At 39.7% G+C, this 16,473-nt stretch overlaps 1 protein-coding gene and 1 non-coding gene across 2 annotated transcripts; one reads left to right on the top strand and one right to left on the bottom strand.

Annotated features, from left to right (window-relative positions):
* Positions 1-3,471: 3,471 nt before the first annotated feature.
* Positions 3,472-3,544, bottom strand: TRNAF-GAA (transfer RNA phenylalanine (anticodon GAA)). The gene has a single exon. It is a non-coding gene; the product is annotated as a tRNA-Phe (tRNA).
* Positions 3,545-13,991: 10,447 nt separating this feature from the next.
* LOC143880613 (uncharacterized) lies at positions 13,992-15,437 on the top strand. The gene has a single exon (XM_077383600.1). The coding sequence runs from the start codon at positions 13,992-13,994 to the stop codon at positions 15,435-15,437; it is 1,446 nt and encodes a 481-aa protein (XP_077239715.1).
* The last annotated feature ends 1,036 nt before the right edge of the window (positions 15,438-16,473 follow it).

Raw genomic sequence — 16,473 nt, 5'->3', positions numbered from 1 at the left:
TGGATGGTGTTGGGCTTGGGATTATTTTTGCCTGCACTCCTTGCAAAGTAGAATTCTTACATGGTACTAGAGCCAGATCTTTCAAATTATGCCACATTCGTTACTCCTCTCTGTATTAGATTTTAGACTTGCCACCATCAAAGTTTCCATGCCTTTGTGGGGGATTATTTTATCTGTTTATGTGACTATCTTCTTGTTTCGTCGGTACATCAATACATAGATATATTTTCTGTGATATTTGTTGTGCTCTGCCATGATCAACAATGAGGCATTTCTTGCCACTCTGGTTTTCTCTTGGGCTACTTGTTCCGCTCTGTGCCTTGCGCATCATGTTCATCTATCTCTTTATTTCTGTCGCTATATTTTTTCCAACACCAGTTATTATCCTTCTGATCTCATTTCCTTTCAAGCCCATCCCATGAATCTATATATGCCTTGTCACCTGGAGTCACATTTATCCTTGGTTCTTCTCGCTAATTAGACTGGCCGATTTGTGATCTTTAAAATTGTTTTGATCCTCCTCTTGTTCTTCATCAATAAACTCAGATGCTAATTTCGGCCAACATCGACCATTTTTCGCCCCTCTCCTTCTTCATTGCTAATTCAGATGAGGTGACTGACTTGTGATCTGAAGCTCTGTTTTGATCTTACTCTTTGATAAGACAAAATGTATTCAGGTGCCCCAGATGGACCTTATTAGTTTGTTTTATACGTTAAAAAAAATCTAACAAAATAGATGAGCTGATGGATGCACGATGTCACATATTGGTTTTTTTTAGCAGTAACAGAAACTGAGAAAGTCAATATGATTCCTACATGTTCCATAAAAAATACAAAATATTCATAAACTGTCCAAATTTAGTGATCAATAATGGCACTTAATATATTGTAAAATGGTCCTCTTTTAAGGCTACAAGCAATTTAAGGTGGAAGCATTGTAATATGATGCATCCAGGAAGCATTTGATCATTCCTCCATCTGTATATTCAAGGGGGGAGCAATCTGCTATATGTTCCTAATTAAAACAAGATCCCCATAGAAAATCAACAAAACCCAACAGAGAAAAAAATAGCAGCTAATACAAAAGGGGAGAGAGACATCCAATACATTCCTCTCCACCCATAGAAGAAACCTTGAGAGGGAACAAATCATCAATTGCCACCTTTTATCTACCTCATCTGTCCTCCATTTCATTGATGTATTTCATTTGTTCTAGCTTGGCCATCTGAAGAAAGAAAAAGGCAATCTTGTCCTTCCATTTAAAAACCTCTTTGTTGCCAAAGTATAAGTGGGGGCTACTCGTTCATTTATCCAAACTATTATTTCCCAGGCCCTGCTATGGATAGGCCATGGATCATAAATCACAGTTCACCCTTATTGGATGGATTATATTTCCTAGGCCCTTCTATGGATAAGCCATGGATCATAAGTCACAATTCACCCTTATTGGATGGTTCTAACCCTCCAATTTGTTGCCACCATGGTTTTAAATTTCGGACCAACACCGAAATCACCAAAAACTGAAATGGTATTTTATTTCGGCCAAAATTTTGATTTTTCCGAAATTTGACTCAAAAAACCTGTTTTTTAAAAAAATTAATTTAATATTTGACCGAAATTTAATATTGAATAAAATATTATTTTCTTTGTTGTACCGGATTTTGACCAAAATTTTGAAATTTCAGGGTCCGAAACCGGTACCGAAACCAAAATTTTAAACCATGGTTGCAACTAATGCCCTCTTTGGATTGTAGAGAATTTTATGGTAAAAAGTTTGAAAAGGAAAAATATTTCTAAGAGCTCTTACTTTTTTCCTATGAATTACCTTACCCAATGGAGAGGGACAGAGGGAGGGGCGAGAGAGGGAGAGACCTGAGAAGCATTGAGTGAGGGGGTAAGTAAAGGCTGAAAAGAAAGGGAAAAAAAAGTCCACTCAACATGCAAATTATTTTCTTCTCTATTTTTAGCCACCTGTTACCCTCTCTTCATTCATGCCTTCTCAAATCTCTCCTCCCATTCTCCGTACCACTCTCTCACCATTTGAACGAATATTCCATAGGCCATGTTTGGCAACCATGAATATTTTTTTCAGGGAATATTAATTTGTCAAGCGGTGGGAGAGGGATAGACAATTAGACAGACAGAGAGGAAAAGAATTTGAGAGGGCGGGAGTGAGGAGATGGTGTTAAGTGTCCGAAAACAGGAAAAATAAAACTCTACTTTGAGTAGAGTTTTTCATTTCCCTATTTTCAAGCCACTTGAAACCATCTCCTCCCTCATGCCCTCTCAATTCTCTCCATCTTCCACTCTCCCCGCCCCTCTCCCACCACTGGATAAACTGATATTCCATGAAAAGAATTTCATGGTTGCCAAACATGGCTTATGTGTCTTAATCAATCGACAAAAATCCTTGGCTCTGCTCCTCTAGTTGCAAATCATCTCATAACATATACGTAGAGACCAACGTGGGCTCAAGGAGTGTGCCTTTCAGTGCCTTCTCCACGACTAACCGAGGCAGAGCTCATAACTCCAGCAACACTTGGAGGCCGATTGGATACACGGATTTTAGAATCCAGGTTTTAGTTTGAAAATAGTGTAAAAGAAAGTTCATGATCAGGTTGCTGTATGCTGTCCTGACAGCGTTTCTTGGATTTGAAGTAAGAAATCCAGATTTTAGAAATCTCTCCCCCATCCTTAGATTTTAAAAACCTGGAAAATGGGACGATATCCTACTCTCTTGCTGTCAGGAAGAAGGGCGAGAAATCAGAAAATGACGGCCGGTCTCTTTCTTCTCTCGTCTCCAATGTACAATTTTGAGGAAATCCAAGATTCTAAAATCCACATATCCAAACGGCCCCTTGGTATTCTCCTGTACTTTGCAAGAAAAAATCAAAGTAGTTACATCATCCCAGGAGTATCTCGCTCTGTGGAATATGAATCTCTACTACGAACAGAAGGCTTTTAACTTAACTGAAAATTAAAGTTGTTAATCTGAAGCATTCACTTGTGAGCTGAGACAAAATTAGAGCAGTTCCAAGCATGGACATCATACTAAAATTGAGAATATCAACTAAAATTTCACTCACAAACTGTTATGAACGGACTGAGAGACTCTAACCATGGCCATGAAAGCTTTTAACAAATTATGAAGCTTGTACTAGTATGAAAATTAAGCAACTGTGAAATGAGACAAAATCAAGACAGTTCCAAGCATACAAAACGCTAAACATTAATATATATTTAGGCCCACATGGTTCGATAATCCAAATCATTCATTTGTTAGGATCTCACTCAAATGGGTCGTGCCCCCAAAATTCATCTCCATAGGATTATCCTAACCCTATGATCTATGGAAGGGCAGGGCACTAGGTCGCACCATATTTTTTTTCAAAGGTGCATAAATGATATAATATTTGCCCCCTTTCTTTACTTGGGACAGCCCAAAATGTTCGAATGACAAAAGTAAAGGGATGCGGTGAGCGTGGATCGAACACGCGACCTTCAGATCTTCAGTCTGACGCTCTCCCAACTGAGCTATCCCCGCTTTGTTGTTCATGTCTTCAAAACAAATTTAATATTCTGAACAAATTTAACGAGACAATTCTAAAGCCAATTAAATATTAGCTGTGGTCGGTGGTCCCACATCTTTCCCAATTTGTCCACCCCCTAAAAATAAAAAACAATCGGGCAATCCAAACCATCGAATTAATGGACTTTTTAGGCATTGAATGTAGGTAGTCTCCATTATAAAATTCAAACCCCATTCATTACATCTTGAGACTGTTTTATCAGATATTTTCTGGTCCATGATCGATCCAAGACAAAGCCAGCCACTTGAATGTCTAGATCAATAAAATGTGGGCCCACTGGCTAGCTCATTCATGTGGTACCCGTCAAGATCAACGGTCTTGATCAGGGGCGGAGCCAGGAATTTACACTTGGGGGGGCTAGACTAATTCCCATTCCCCCCCCCACCCCTCACGCTATATGTAGCTCCGCCCCTGGACTCTTGATGACTCTGGAGACAACTAGATATATCCGTTGGGTTGCCACTTGCCACTAAAATAGTGTGTTTTGCAAAGGAAAGCAAAATGACATCTGATGTTTGGTCGTGTTTATTCTATTTTCCTTCTCTACAAGGAATTTTTCGAAGGGAATTTAAAGAAGAATTTTACTCTGCTTTTCAAAAAAATTGGATGTCATTTATTTGGGGAGATGATTTTTTCGCCCCCCTTTTAGAGTGAATTGTGGGCAGACTTAACACTTTTTTACGTCAAATCACATTACAAGGGGGGCGCATAATCCTAAGAGGGGGGGGAGGCGAAAAAATTATCGCCATTTATTTTCCTTATTTTTCTGCTTAACATGCATCCAAACAACGGCTGTGTCTGCTTCTCCATCTTTCCATTAATTTTTCAATTTTTCAGTGTCATTATAAATGTGTTTGGGTGATGTAGCCCTTGCTGCTGGGTTTTTGAAAGGACGTCCTTCAATTTAGCATTCCTTTAGAGTCTAATTTTACCTAGACCTGGCAAAAAGTGACCCGGACCAGCAGATCCACCCGGCCCCCGTAATTTACTAGTCCGGGTCACTAATTTAGTGACCTGTTGAAGTTTGACCCAGCCCGTATGGGTCTCGTCAAAAATGGGCCGGGCCGGGTGGACCCACGGGTGCCTGTAAAATCCAAAATCCCAAATGAACGAGATTTAATATAGTGTAAGCCCTTATAGTCCCGTATTTTTCAGAAAGTACTGTATGGACAACATCATAGGATGATCTAAACCGTCCATGTGATGGAACACAACGTAAATAGGTTGTGTCCCAAAAATCATTTCCATAGGATGATTCTAGCCCTCCGATCATAGAGGTTTCCATAAATAATAATATGCAATTCCTCCATATATCAGAGGGCGACAATCATCCTATGGCAATGATTTTTTTTAGCACAACCTATTTATGTTATGGCTCATCACATGGACGGCTTGGATCATCCTATTATAGTGTGGATATATATAAAAAAAAAAAGGTGACCTGAGGGTCCACCCGGCCGTACAGGTGGGGTCCGGGTTCACCAAATTGTGACCCGTACCCGTACCACCCAGACCTGTTCAACCCGTTTGCCAGTCTAATTTTACCTCTGATATTTGGTCATAAAAGTATGCATTTTTTGCATGTATAATGATGGCGCCAATTTTTGCACGCTTAGATAAAGAACCCGCAAATGTTTTTGATAATGGAAAAAAAATCATCTCAAAAAATCAGAGTCTTCCTAATTCATCACTGTGATCTAACAAGAAACTTTCTAAACATGGGCACGAAATAAATATCCCAATTCACATTGATTTCTTCTGATCTTTGAGGAAGATAAAAAAGAAGCTCACCGAAGGGGACGCAGATAACCCTGATCAGGAACCTCCTGTCCTTCTCTTGAAACAGAAAATTCGTAAAATCTCTCATCACATGAAGAATTCACTACAGGCGGTGAAGAAGGCACCTCTAAAGATGAGAAATCAAGGGAAGAAGGAAATCACTTATCGGAATACTCCTCATACAGTGAAGACAATGAAAGAAAGTGAGGATCCAGATACAACAAGGATGAATGAATAAAATCAGCGTAATGTGATAAATGTGGAATGGAGATTACTACCAATCCTTCAAAACCATTCGCTTAAGATGAGTCGGGGAGAGACAAAGAGCCTAGGTAAGAAACTGGAATGAATAAAGTTTCATGGATGGATGAGCGTCATCTCGTCACATTTGATCCCAATTGTGCAAGAGGACAGTGAAGGAGAGGGCCAGACTTAGAGGAATCAAATGTATCGCTCTCCGAAAGTAAACTATGGCAGAAGATTCCAAAGAATAATTACCTAAGACGCTCTCAAAGATCCCAACATGCTCCCATCAAGCTGGCCAATTATGTAATTCGAGAGCATTGAACAGTTTGAACTCTAAGGTTTACTGTATAGTCTTCATCTAAGCCGAGTTGTTTGGATAGGATGACATCTTACCTATGAATGTATCATCTTCTCTTTATCTGGGCAAACCTTAGCTTACCCATAAAAAAAAGATAAAAAAGAAGAAAGGAAAACAAATTACTCATTTTTGAACCAAAAAAAGCCAAAGGATTGAAAAGATATATGCTAATTCCAGCTTTGAGTAAGACATACAGATCCAGAAACAAAACCACAGATAGATACTCTTTGAAAAATTCATCCTCCATACTCTTTGATCAATTCCCATTTTGAATATATATCTAAATAGTAGTTCTAGATAATTTAGTTAGACTTCAATTCAGACGAACACCAGTAATATGTTATGCAACCATCCTGACCTTTCCGACCTTCGATAGAATGTCTCTTGATTTTTGGGAATCTGCAACATTTGATAAAAGATTATACTCTCTAATAAACACACAATAAAAGAAGAAAAAAAGGAAACAAAACTTGAGAGAAATATAAAACTTGGGTTACCTTAGTCTAATTTTCTGATGGTAATCTACACAAAGAGGAGCATCCAAGCAATTGGGATGAAATATCGTAGTGATGTTTCCTGATTTTTTATCAGATACTATGCTCAACATAGTCTAGGTATATTTATTCTTTACTATGATCAAAAAGTTCCTCCATGTATTCCTTACTATTCTTGATTTTTATTCTTTTTCTATTTCTATTTCTATTAACCTTCAGCTTTCCATTATGGTCTAGGTATATTTCGTGACGAATTTCGTCCCAATTGAGTGTTAGGGTTTGCCAACATAGGGGATCGAGAGAAGCTTTGTACCAATCACTGCATGTGAAAGGGGCTCCAAAGAGGAGATCTTTGAGATCCACCTTTTGAAAGATCGTGACCAGCACATCAAGGGGTAGATCAATCCATGGAGGATTTTGTGTTTCTTTCTGTTCCTTTTCTTTGCTTGAAAACTCCATGGCTTGTACGTGGCCTTCTTCTAATCAAAATACTTATGGCTTAATCAAAATACTTAGTCCTTCAATACTTCCTTTGAAATTCACTTGCAAGTGAGGGAAAATAGGAAAAACACCAAAAGGGTTGAATGGTTTTCTTCTCTCCACATCAAGACTTGAATTCAATGTCTAAAAACGAAGGCCACGAACTGTATTTATGAAGTTTATCCTAGAGAACCACTCTAATATGGGTTTCTAACTCCATAATGTTTATCCTAAAGACCCACTCTAATATAGGTTTCTACACACAAGTGTAAATAAGTTATCTACACACTAGCTTAAAATACAGTGGGAGCCCACATTGTTTGGATGATCCAACGCATTCATTTGATGGGCCCTCACATAGATAGGGTGTGCCCAAAAAATCAGCTTCATAGGATCATCCTAACCCTTCGAACAGTGGAGGCACTGTATCGTGGCTCCCACCATGGATGTGGGCCACACCTTGATCGATCTGAAGTGTTCCTCTTGTGGCCAGTGGTCCCACATCTTTCCTTATCATTTGTCCATCCCCAAAAAAATCAAAACAATCGGGCAATCCAAACCATCGAATTAATGTACTTTTTAGGCATTGAATGTAGCTAGTCCTCATTATATAATTCAAATCCCATTCATTCCATCTTGAAATTGTTTTATCAGATATTTTGAGGTCCATGATCGATCCAAGACAAAGCCAACCACCTGAATGTCTGGATCAATAGGATGTGGGCCCATTGGCTAGCTCATTCATGTGGTGCCCGTCAAGATCAACGGTCTTGATGACTCTGGATAGACAACGAGATTTATCTGTTTGGTTGCCACTAAAATAGTGTGTTTTGGAAAGGAAAGCAAAATGACATCTGATGTTTGGTTGTGTTTATTCTGTTTTCCTTGTCTACAAGGAATTTTTCAAGTCACCCCGGAAGGGAAGGTAAATAAGAATTTTACTCCGGTTTTTTAAAAAAACGGAAAATGATGTCATTTATTTGGGGAGATGATTTTTCCGCCCCCTTTTAAAGTGAATTGTGGGCAGACTTAACGCTTTTTTGATGTCGAATCACGTTAAAAAGGGGGGCATATAATCATACAGTGGGGTGAAAAAATCATCTCCCTTTATTTTCCTTATATTTCTACTTAACGTGCATCCAAACAACGGATCTGTCTGCTTCTCCATCTTTCCTTTAATTTTGCAATTTTTCAGTCATTATAAATGCGTTTTTTGTGCTGTAGCCCTTGCTGCTGTGTTTTCGAAAGGAAGACCTTCAATTTAGTATCCATTTAGGTATTAATTACCTTACCTGGCAAAAAGTGACCTCGTCCCGCGGGTCCACCCGGCATGCCTGAAATTATGGTCCGGGTCACTAAATCATTTGTGTTGACTGTTTGTATAAGGATTTGCTAGCCGCCAACCATTTATGTTGACTGTTTGAGAGATTGTCTTAAAGATTGGAAGAAGTACGATTTGTGAAAAGGTGGCTGCAATAAATAATAATCACGGGGTACTAAGTTTTAAATGAGAAATTATAGAAAAATGGAACCAAAGTAGAAAAATTATGGGAAAAAAACCGAAAGAATGTTCTAAAATATGACAATTATGGAAAAAATTACATAGAAAAACGAAAAGTTATGACAATGACGGAAACAAATCTAATATAAAGGCGGAATCGTGGGTTGAGTTCTTCCACCCTTTGCCGTTATTTCCGCTTGTGTCTCACTGCCATAATTCCAATTGTATCCCACATGTAAGGGCATTTGTGTCATTTGCCGTTATTTTCGCTTTTGTCCCACCTTTTGATCCACACGTCATTACTCTTTTACCATTAACCCCTTTGCTGCTTCTATGAGAAATTATTTGAGGGTAAAATTGTAATCTACATACGAAAAGTACCGGCATGGGGTACTTGTCTATGACAATTACGGCAAAAAACTACCACGAAGAGGTAAAGACATATGACAATGATGAAAGAACTACTTTATATTACTCATGAAGGACACTTGCAAAATAGTGATGGATTCTAGACACTTGAAGAGGAACAACAATTATGGAAACCCCTATCGATTGGAGGGCTACGATCAACCTATGGAAATGGTTTTACGGGCACAATTGATTGATGTTGTGTTCCATCACATGGACGATTTAGATCAACCTATAACCCTCTATAGATCGGAGGGTTTGGATCAACCTATGAAAATGATTTTTGGGGCACAACCTATGTAGGAAGTGGCCCATCTAAAAGAAATTTCTTTTCTTTTTATCTGGGATTTACACGTCAGCATCAAGGTTTTAAATTTCGGTTTCGAAACCCATTTCGGACCCTAGCAAAACCAAAATTGAATATTCACTTCGAAATTAAAATTTTATATATATTAAATAAAATAATAATTTTTTGAAATTTCTGAAAATTATTATTTTAATAATAAAAAAAGGAATTTTGTTATAAGTTTCGGTAAAAACCATTTCGGGTAACATCAATTTCGGTCGAAATTTAAAACCTTGGTCAGCATTACTCTTTTACCATTAACCCCTTTGTTGATAACTAACATCTATCTCTATGACAAATTATTTCAGGGTAAAATCGTAATCTACATACGAAACGTACCGACACAGGGTACGGGCCATACCGTACATTTTAATAGAGTGAGGAATGCGATCATCAAAATACAGTGAGTAGTGCCATTATAAAATATGGTAGTGAGGACATTAGCACTATATATAATTTCAAACCATCGTTGTTACTTGGATATTCCCACGCAGGTCGGGTTCAACCCGAATTTCGGTTGGGTCGAGTTAAGCTTTTTCGCAAATCGGGTTGGGTTGGGAAAAATCAACCCCAATTGGAGATCGGGTTGGGTCGGGTTGGGCTGTCGGGCAACCCGACCCGACCCGAAACCTGAATTTGGGTTCCATCTGAAGAAGTTCTGATTTGTGCTTTTTTCTTTTTCAACATTGAAATAGTCTCCACAGTCCACAATTGACGGTTTAGATAATCCTATGTTGCGGGCCATACCGTACTTGGATAAAGTGAGGGGTGTGCTCATCAAAATATAGTAGTGCGGATAATATTTTCCTTTGTTAATTGTTAGTCCCTGTTTGGTTTGGATTTTGAGAACCGATTATGAGTTAACAACTGATTATTGGTGACTCACTATTGGTTCTCAAAATCCAAAACAACCCGGCTTGAGTTGAGGTGGTCAACAATTGCTACCATATCAAATCGGGTCAGCCCGACCCAACCCAACCCGAATTGGGTCGGGTTGACACCCAAGTTGCACCCCTAACGATGACGAAAAACACTACTTTTCCTTATTCACTATGTGCAGGTCAAATTACAGAAATGTTGATATTACAAATACAGGACACCTGTAAAAAATATTGACGAATTCTGAGCACCTTAAGAGGAACAACAATCATCGAAACCTCTATAGATTGGAGGGCTAGGATCAGGCTATGGAAATGATTGTACGGGCACAACCTATTCATGTTGTGTTCCATCACATGGGCGGTTTAGATCAACCTATTGTGTGGTATGTACAATTTTAAATGGATAATTTAGATGGATAGCACGTGCATCGCACATGCATTTTTACTAGTACATAGAAAAAGTAAAAGTTATGACAATTACGGAAAAAAAAGTTCCAAAATAAAACCTTTTGCACTTCTCTACGGGCGCCACAGGTCCACCCGGCCCGGCCCAGTTTTGACGAGCCGGGTGGACCCGCGGGTCAATTTCAAACGGGTCACTAATTGGTGACCCGGACCCGTAATTTACGGGCGGGCCGGGTGGACTCGTGGGTCTGGGTAACTTTTTGCCAGCTCTAATCCTGGTATTCAAGAAAACGACATGCGACATTGAAAATAGTGTTTGTGCTAAATATACTTGGTTTTATGACTAAACTTTGATAAAGACGTGGTAGCAGATGCCAGGAGGCTAAACAGCGCCGAAAGTGCCCTTGTGCGCCCTAGGGTCCTCTAGACACCTTCAGATCATTTTTCGTTCTGGTGATGTAAAAATAGGAGCTTAAAAATGTAAGTCATTTATATGATAATATTGGGTCTTTACTTTGGACTGATCCGAAGACAGACCTTACTTTGATCTCCCAGAGTCCAAAACTCACGCCCATATTTTTATGAGAAAATGACCAAAAAAAAAGGCCTTTATTATGATAATAACGTGTCCAGAGGGGAGATTTGAAAATGACTAATATAGAGTGACTTTGACGAGAATACCCTTCCTTACATACGTTTTTCTCTCTCCCTCTCCCTCTCTCTCTCTCCCTCTCTCTCCCCTATCAAATCAACTGAGAACTATGATGATTACTTTCAGCTGTTGGAAATATAAATTTCAGAAAACCAAAGCACTTTACCCACCCACCTCTCTCTCCCTCTCCGGCGGTCTTCTCTACCTCTCTCGCCGGTCTTCTCTACCTCTCTCGCCGGTCCTCTCTCTCCCCGCCACCGGCACAAAAGAGGCTGGTACCCCTCTGACTGTGAGTTTATTTTTTTGAGATGGGTTTTTTTTTTTGGAAATGGCCTCACCGTGACTTTCTCCTTCTCTTTTGTCAAAGATCAATAGGTAAAACCCAATAGAGTTTTGGAAAAAATGGTTTAAATCAATATTTGTGAAAAATCGTTTTTTAAAACCCTTAATATATTTTCTCATTTTTCAAAGATCAATGGTTTAAGAGATAGTTTAAAGCAATAGTTTGTCAGAAGTATATTTTGAAACCCATAATCTGCATGGTTTAAACCACAATTTTGTAGAAAATCAATTGGAAAATTCGTAATTTCTGCAAAATCAATGGTTTAAACCTACAGTTTGTAAGAAGTTGAGATATCATTGGTTTAAACACCTAATATTTTACAACTCAGTTGAGAAAACAGCTAATTTTTCAAATAATTTGTCACAGATTATTTGAACAATCAATTGTTTAAACCAATAATGTGTGAGATATCATTGGTTTAAACCACTAATATTTTATAACACAGTTGAGAAAATCTCTGAATTTTCAAATATCAATGGTTTAAATCAATAATTTCTCACAGATTATTGCTTTACAACCCTAAAGTTTGAACAATCAATTGTTTAAATCAATAATGTGTGAGATATCATTGGTTTAAACCACTAATATTTTATAACACAGTTAAGAAAACCTCTAAATTTTCAAATATCAATGGTTTAAATCAATAATTTCTCACAGATTGTTGGTTTACAACCCTGAAATTTGAACAATCAATTGTTTAAACCAATAATGTGTGAGATATCATTCGTTTAAACCATTAATATTTTATAACTCAGTTGAGAAAACCTCTAAATTTTCAAATATCAATGGTTTAAATCAATAATTTCTCACAGATTATTGGTTTACAACCCTAAAGTTTGAACAATCAATTGTTTAAACCAATAATGTGTGGGATATCATTGGTTTACACGCCTAATAATTTAGAACTCAGTTGAGAAAACCCCTCATTTTTCAAATATGAATGGTTTAAATCAATAATTCCTCACACATTATTTGTTTACACCCCATTCCATTGCTTCCTTTGTAGGGGCATAAACCACCATTCGACTGGTTCACTCCAAAGTATCATTCTATTGCATTGCACCAATACTAACCTCCCTTCCATGAAAAGGTATGTAGTTCCCTTTCCATTCTCCTCTATTTCCATTTTTAGCACATTTAAATTGCATTAAACAACTTCTAATAAGTGTTTAATTTTGTCTTTACAGGAGAGAGGAACGAAGGGCTTCTTTTGTCTTACACATCGACGGCACTCTAAAGGATGTGCTATCATTTGAATACGTGGGCGGCAAGATGTTGCCTCTTATTGTTGGTCGGAGAGCAAAATATAGAGATTTTGAGAATCTAATTCATAGGAAAATTGGGACCAATAGAAGTGACGTTTCTCTATTTATAAAGTGTCGATATGTTTTCGACTCATCTCATATCATCTTATATGATATTCGAGATGACAACGACCTTGATCTAGTAATGATGCTCTTTGATAGTACGGTCATTAACACTGTGAGCCTATATGTAACTAAAGAGTTCAGATTCGGAGGGAACAATTCTCCGGAGCCTACGATTCCTTCCTCATTTGCAGAGGCTTCGAGGCCGAATATTAGTACTGTCCCCGTGGTTTCTGCATCACCGATTGTAACGGCCGTTGGTCGAAAAGAGAAAAGAACGCTTGGCGGTATTCATACCATACATCGGTAAATTATAGTATTGAACGTTGGGTGCGATTAATATTCATTCCTTTCATTGGATCATCAATTACTTTAACTTTAATTGGCTACCGATCTGCAGGTATGAAGTGGACTTGAATCAGGATTTTGAAGATCCCACTTTGAATGAGACCGGCGCGATTGAGACCCACTTTGAGAAAAGCCAACCAGGCATAAACGATTGGGACTTCTGTAGGGATTTTGGAGGTGATATTCATGATATTGATTTGGTTCGACCGAACGATGGTAGTAATGACGACGATGAAGAGGACTTCGGTTATGATGAAGAGGAATTCCGTTATGATGAAGAGGACTTCGGTCACGATGATGAATTGGGTCATGAGGAGGAGGATGAACCTAGTAATTATGTAGGCGATGCTTTGGGAAATACCAATATAAGGCAGCCGATGGAAGCGGATGAAATGGTTGTAGGGGGTGATGAAGTAAATGTGATCGTGGGACCTGAGAATTTCACGGTCGGGGCAATCTTCCCAAATCTTAAAGTCTTTCAGAAGAAAGTCACAGAGTACGCAATCCGGCATCGGTTTGTGTTTGTCCCACAAGAGACAAATCCCACAAAGTACGGCGTTAGATGCAAGGATCGTACATGCCCATGGCGTATCACAGGGACCACTTATACATATTATGTTAAGGTAAAAACATTTATCCCTCAGCACACATGCTCAAGCACAATGAAAGGGAACGATCATCCCATGGCCACAGCAAAGTGGCTGCTGAGTGCTCTCTAGCCTTATTCGAAAGCCCAGAAGATGTTAGGGCTCCTATGATAAGACGGTACATCAAGGCCCACTGGAGTATAACAATGTCGTATCGAAAAGCCCACATGGCAAAGATGATCATACAGGAAATTATGTGTGGGAATGCCGAAGCGTCATATCGCATCCTGCCTGCATATGCTGATGAGTTGGTAAGAAGGAATCCTGGCACAGTAGTGCAGTTGTGCCGAACTCGAGACCTGCGGCCAAGAGGGGATGATACATTTGGGCGTTTCTTTTGGTCATTTGGCCCTAGCATTAGTGCGTTCAATCGAACAGTTAGGCCCCTCGCCCTAATTGATGGGACCCATCTGCGGGGGAAGTACAGGGGGACTCTACTAGCCGCAACTGCGATAGATGGCAACAATGGGTTATTCCCGCTGGCACTTGCAGTAGTCGAGGCCGAGACGTATGAAAGCTGGGTATGGTTTTTGCATTTGTTCCGTCAGAATTTCATTTCGGCAGGACGAGATGTCATCACGATTGGGTCTGACCGGATGAAGGGGTTGCCTAGAGCCGTAGCGGAAGCTCTCCCAGGGTCGTACCATTTCTATTGCATCCACCACCTCAGTGCCAACTTCCATGAAAAATTTAAGAGTGAAGATCTGCGGAAACTTTTTATGAATGCTGCATATTCCCTAAGGGAGGGTGTTTTTAAGGATGCGATGGAGAGTATTAAAACCATGAGTAAAAGTGCAGAGAAATGGATATCGGAGATTCCTAAACAAAATTGGGCCAGCTCTTATTTTGAAGGTTGTAGATATAACGTGCTGACAACTAACGTGGCTGAGAGCTTCAATGCACTTTTAAAGGGCGCAAGGGAGCTGCCTATTGCAGCACTTGTGGAACAGACAAGATGGAAACTATCTGACTTCTTTCAGTACCGTCAGAAGGCAGGTACGAAGTGGACGACTCGTTTGACCCCAAACGCGGAAGACTGGTTGGCCGAACAATGTATTCTAGCAGGTGCTTATATGGCGCACCAGTGTGGTTGGACCGTATATGAGGTGAAGTCCAAGTACCACGTTGATGAGGTGGACTTAGAAAAGAAAACATGTACGTGTCGTTTGTTTCAAACGATGGGAATGCCGTGCTCCCATGCAATAGCAGCCATGGGACTGGACCAACGAGACCCATACAGTTACTGCGGGGAATGGTATCATGCCGATACGTATCGGAGGACTTACGATGGAGCAATTTATCCCACGTTAGACCGATCGCAATGGCCGGAGTGTACCCATCCTTTGCCGTTGGTATTGCTGCCAAAATCAAGACGACAGCCAGGCCGACCGAAAAAAGTGAGAACGGAGAGAGGGATGCAAAGAGGAGTGCACCATAAGTGCGGTATTTGCCGTCAACTTGGACATAATAAGAGATCGTGCAAGAATCCGCCCATCGTAACTCCTCAGCCAAACGTGGTCACAATCGGGCCTTCCGCAGCAATGGAAAATTGGTATGTAATTTTTGAACTTCTGTTTACTCTTATATTATGATCCTCAATACAATCCATGCCCCATCTTGAAACTATTCTACTAAATTTGATTGCAGGCCCGTCCTATCCCGCCCGCCTCCGTTCTTTTAAGTAGGATTCTTTTGTTCTATTTTTCGGATCATTTGAATTGAAGGGACTTGGATTTCGTTGATAGAAACTGTTTCGAGGGTCGTCATCTAATGTTTTATCGAAAACTTCTGGTCTAAGGACCAATGAAGCACTGCGCAATTCAGAAGTTTGGATTCATCTGAAGATTATGAAGTTATATGGGAATGGCCTAGACTTATGTGTAGTCTATTTTTGAGAAATTTTACTGTTTGATACCCTATAATGTACAGCCTTCAATTTGTACGTACAAAATGGTTGATTAATGAAGTTTGCAACACAGGTTTCATTTTAGATGCTACTTTCATGCCATTTGCAAATGGGGGCAATTATGAATGCAAGTTTTGTTCTGCCTAAAATGGGTATCCTTGATCAAGCACAAGCACACTCACTGTCAAAAAGTATAAAGCTATATAAAGCTCCAAAAATATCCAACCATCATATAGCAGCTGTAGAAATATAAAGCTCCAAAAATATCCAACCATCATATAGCAGCTGTAGAAATATAAAGCTAATACAGCCCAAAACATCCAGAAAGAGACTCACAATATAGCAAAGGAGTCGGACCAAAAAAATTGAGCCATCAGCAAATAACTGCATCCATCTACTGGTCTGGAGGAGGTGGTGGCGGATAAGAAGACGAATTGCCCGGGTGCTTACTCGACGGACCACCGGTGAGGTACTGATAAAGGGTAGAGAACTGGGCGTCAACGTGAGTCGAGAGCGATTGGAAACGCGTAGACATCTCTGTGTCAACATGGGTAGTGAGCCGCTCAAACTGCGTGGTCATAGATCGCTCAAGGGCCTCCTGCATGGCTGCGAAACCCTGAGACAAATCCGAAGAGGCATAGGGCGCCACAGGGGCCTCAGTGTCCGGAGCGTCCTCGTCTTCTTCTTCGTCAGGGTCTACGGCAACTTCTTCATCAGGGTCA

The sequence above is a fragment of the Tasmannia lanceolata genome, unplaced genomic scaffold (assembly GCF_043159265.1).
Source record: "Tasmannia lanceolata isolate RefF3 unplaced genomic scaffold, GAP_Taslan_0.1 ptg000007l, whole genome shotgun sequence".
Classification (NCBI taxonomy): domain Eukaryota; kingdom Viridiplantae; phylum Streptophyta; class Magnoliopsida; order Canellales; family Winteraceae; genus Tasmannia; species Tasmannia lanceolata.
This window is presented reverse-complemented; position numbering and strand designations above follow the sequence as displayed.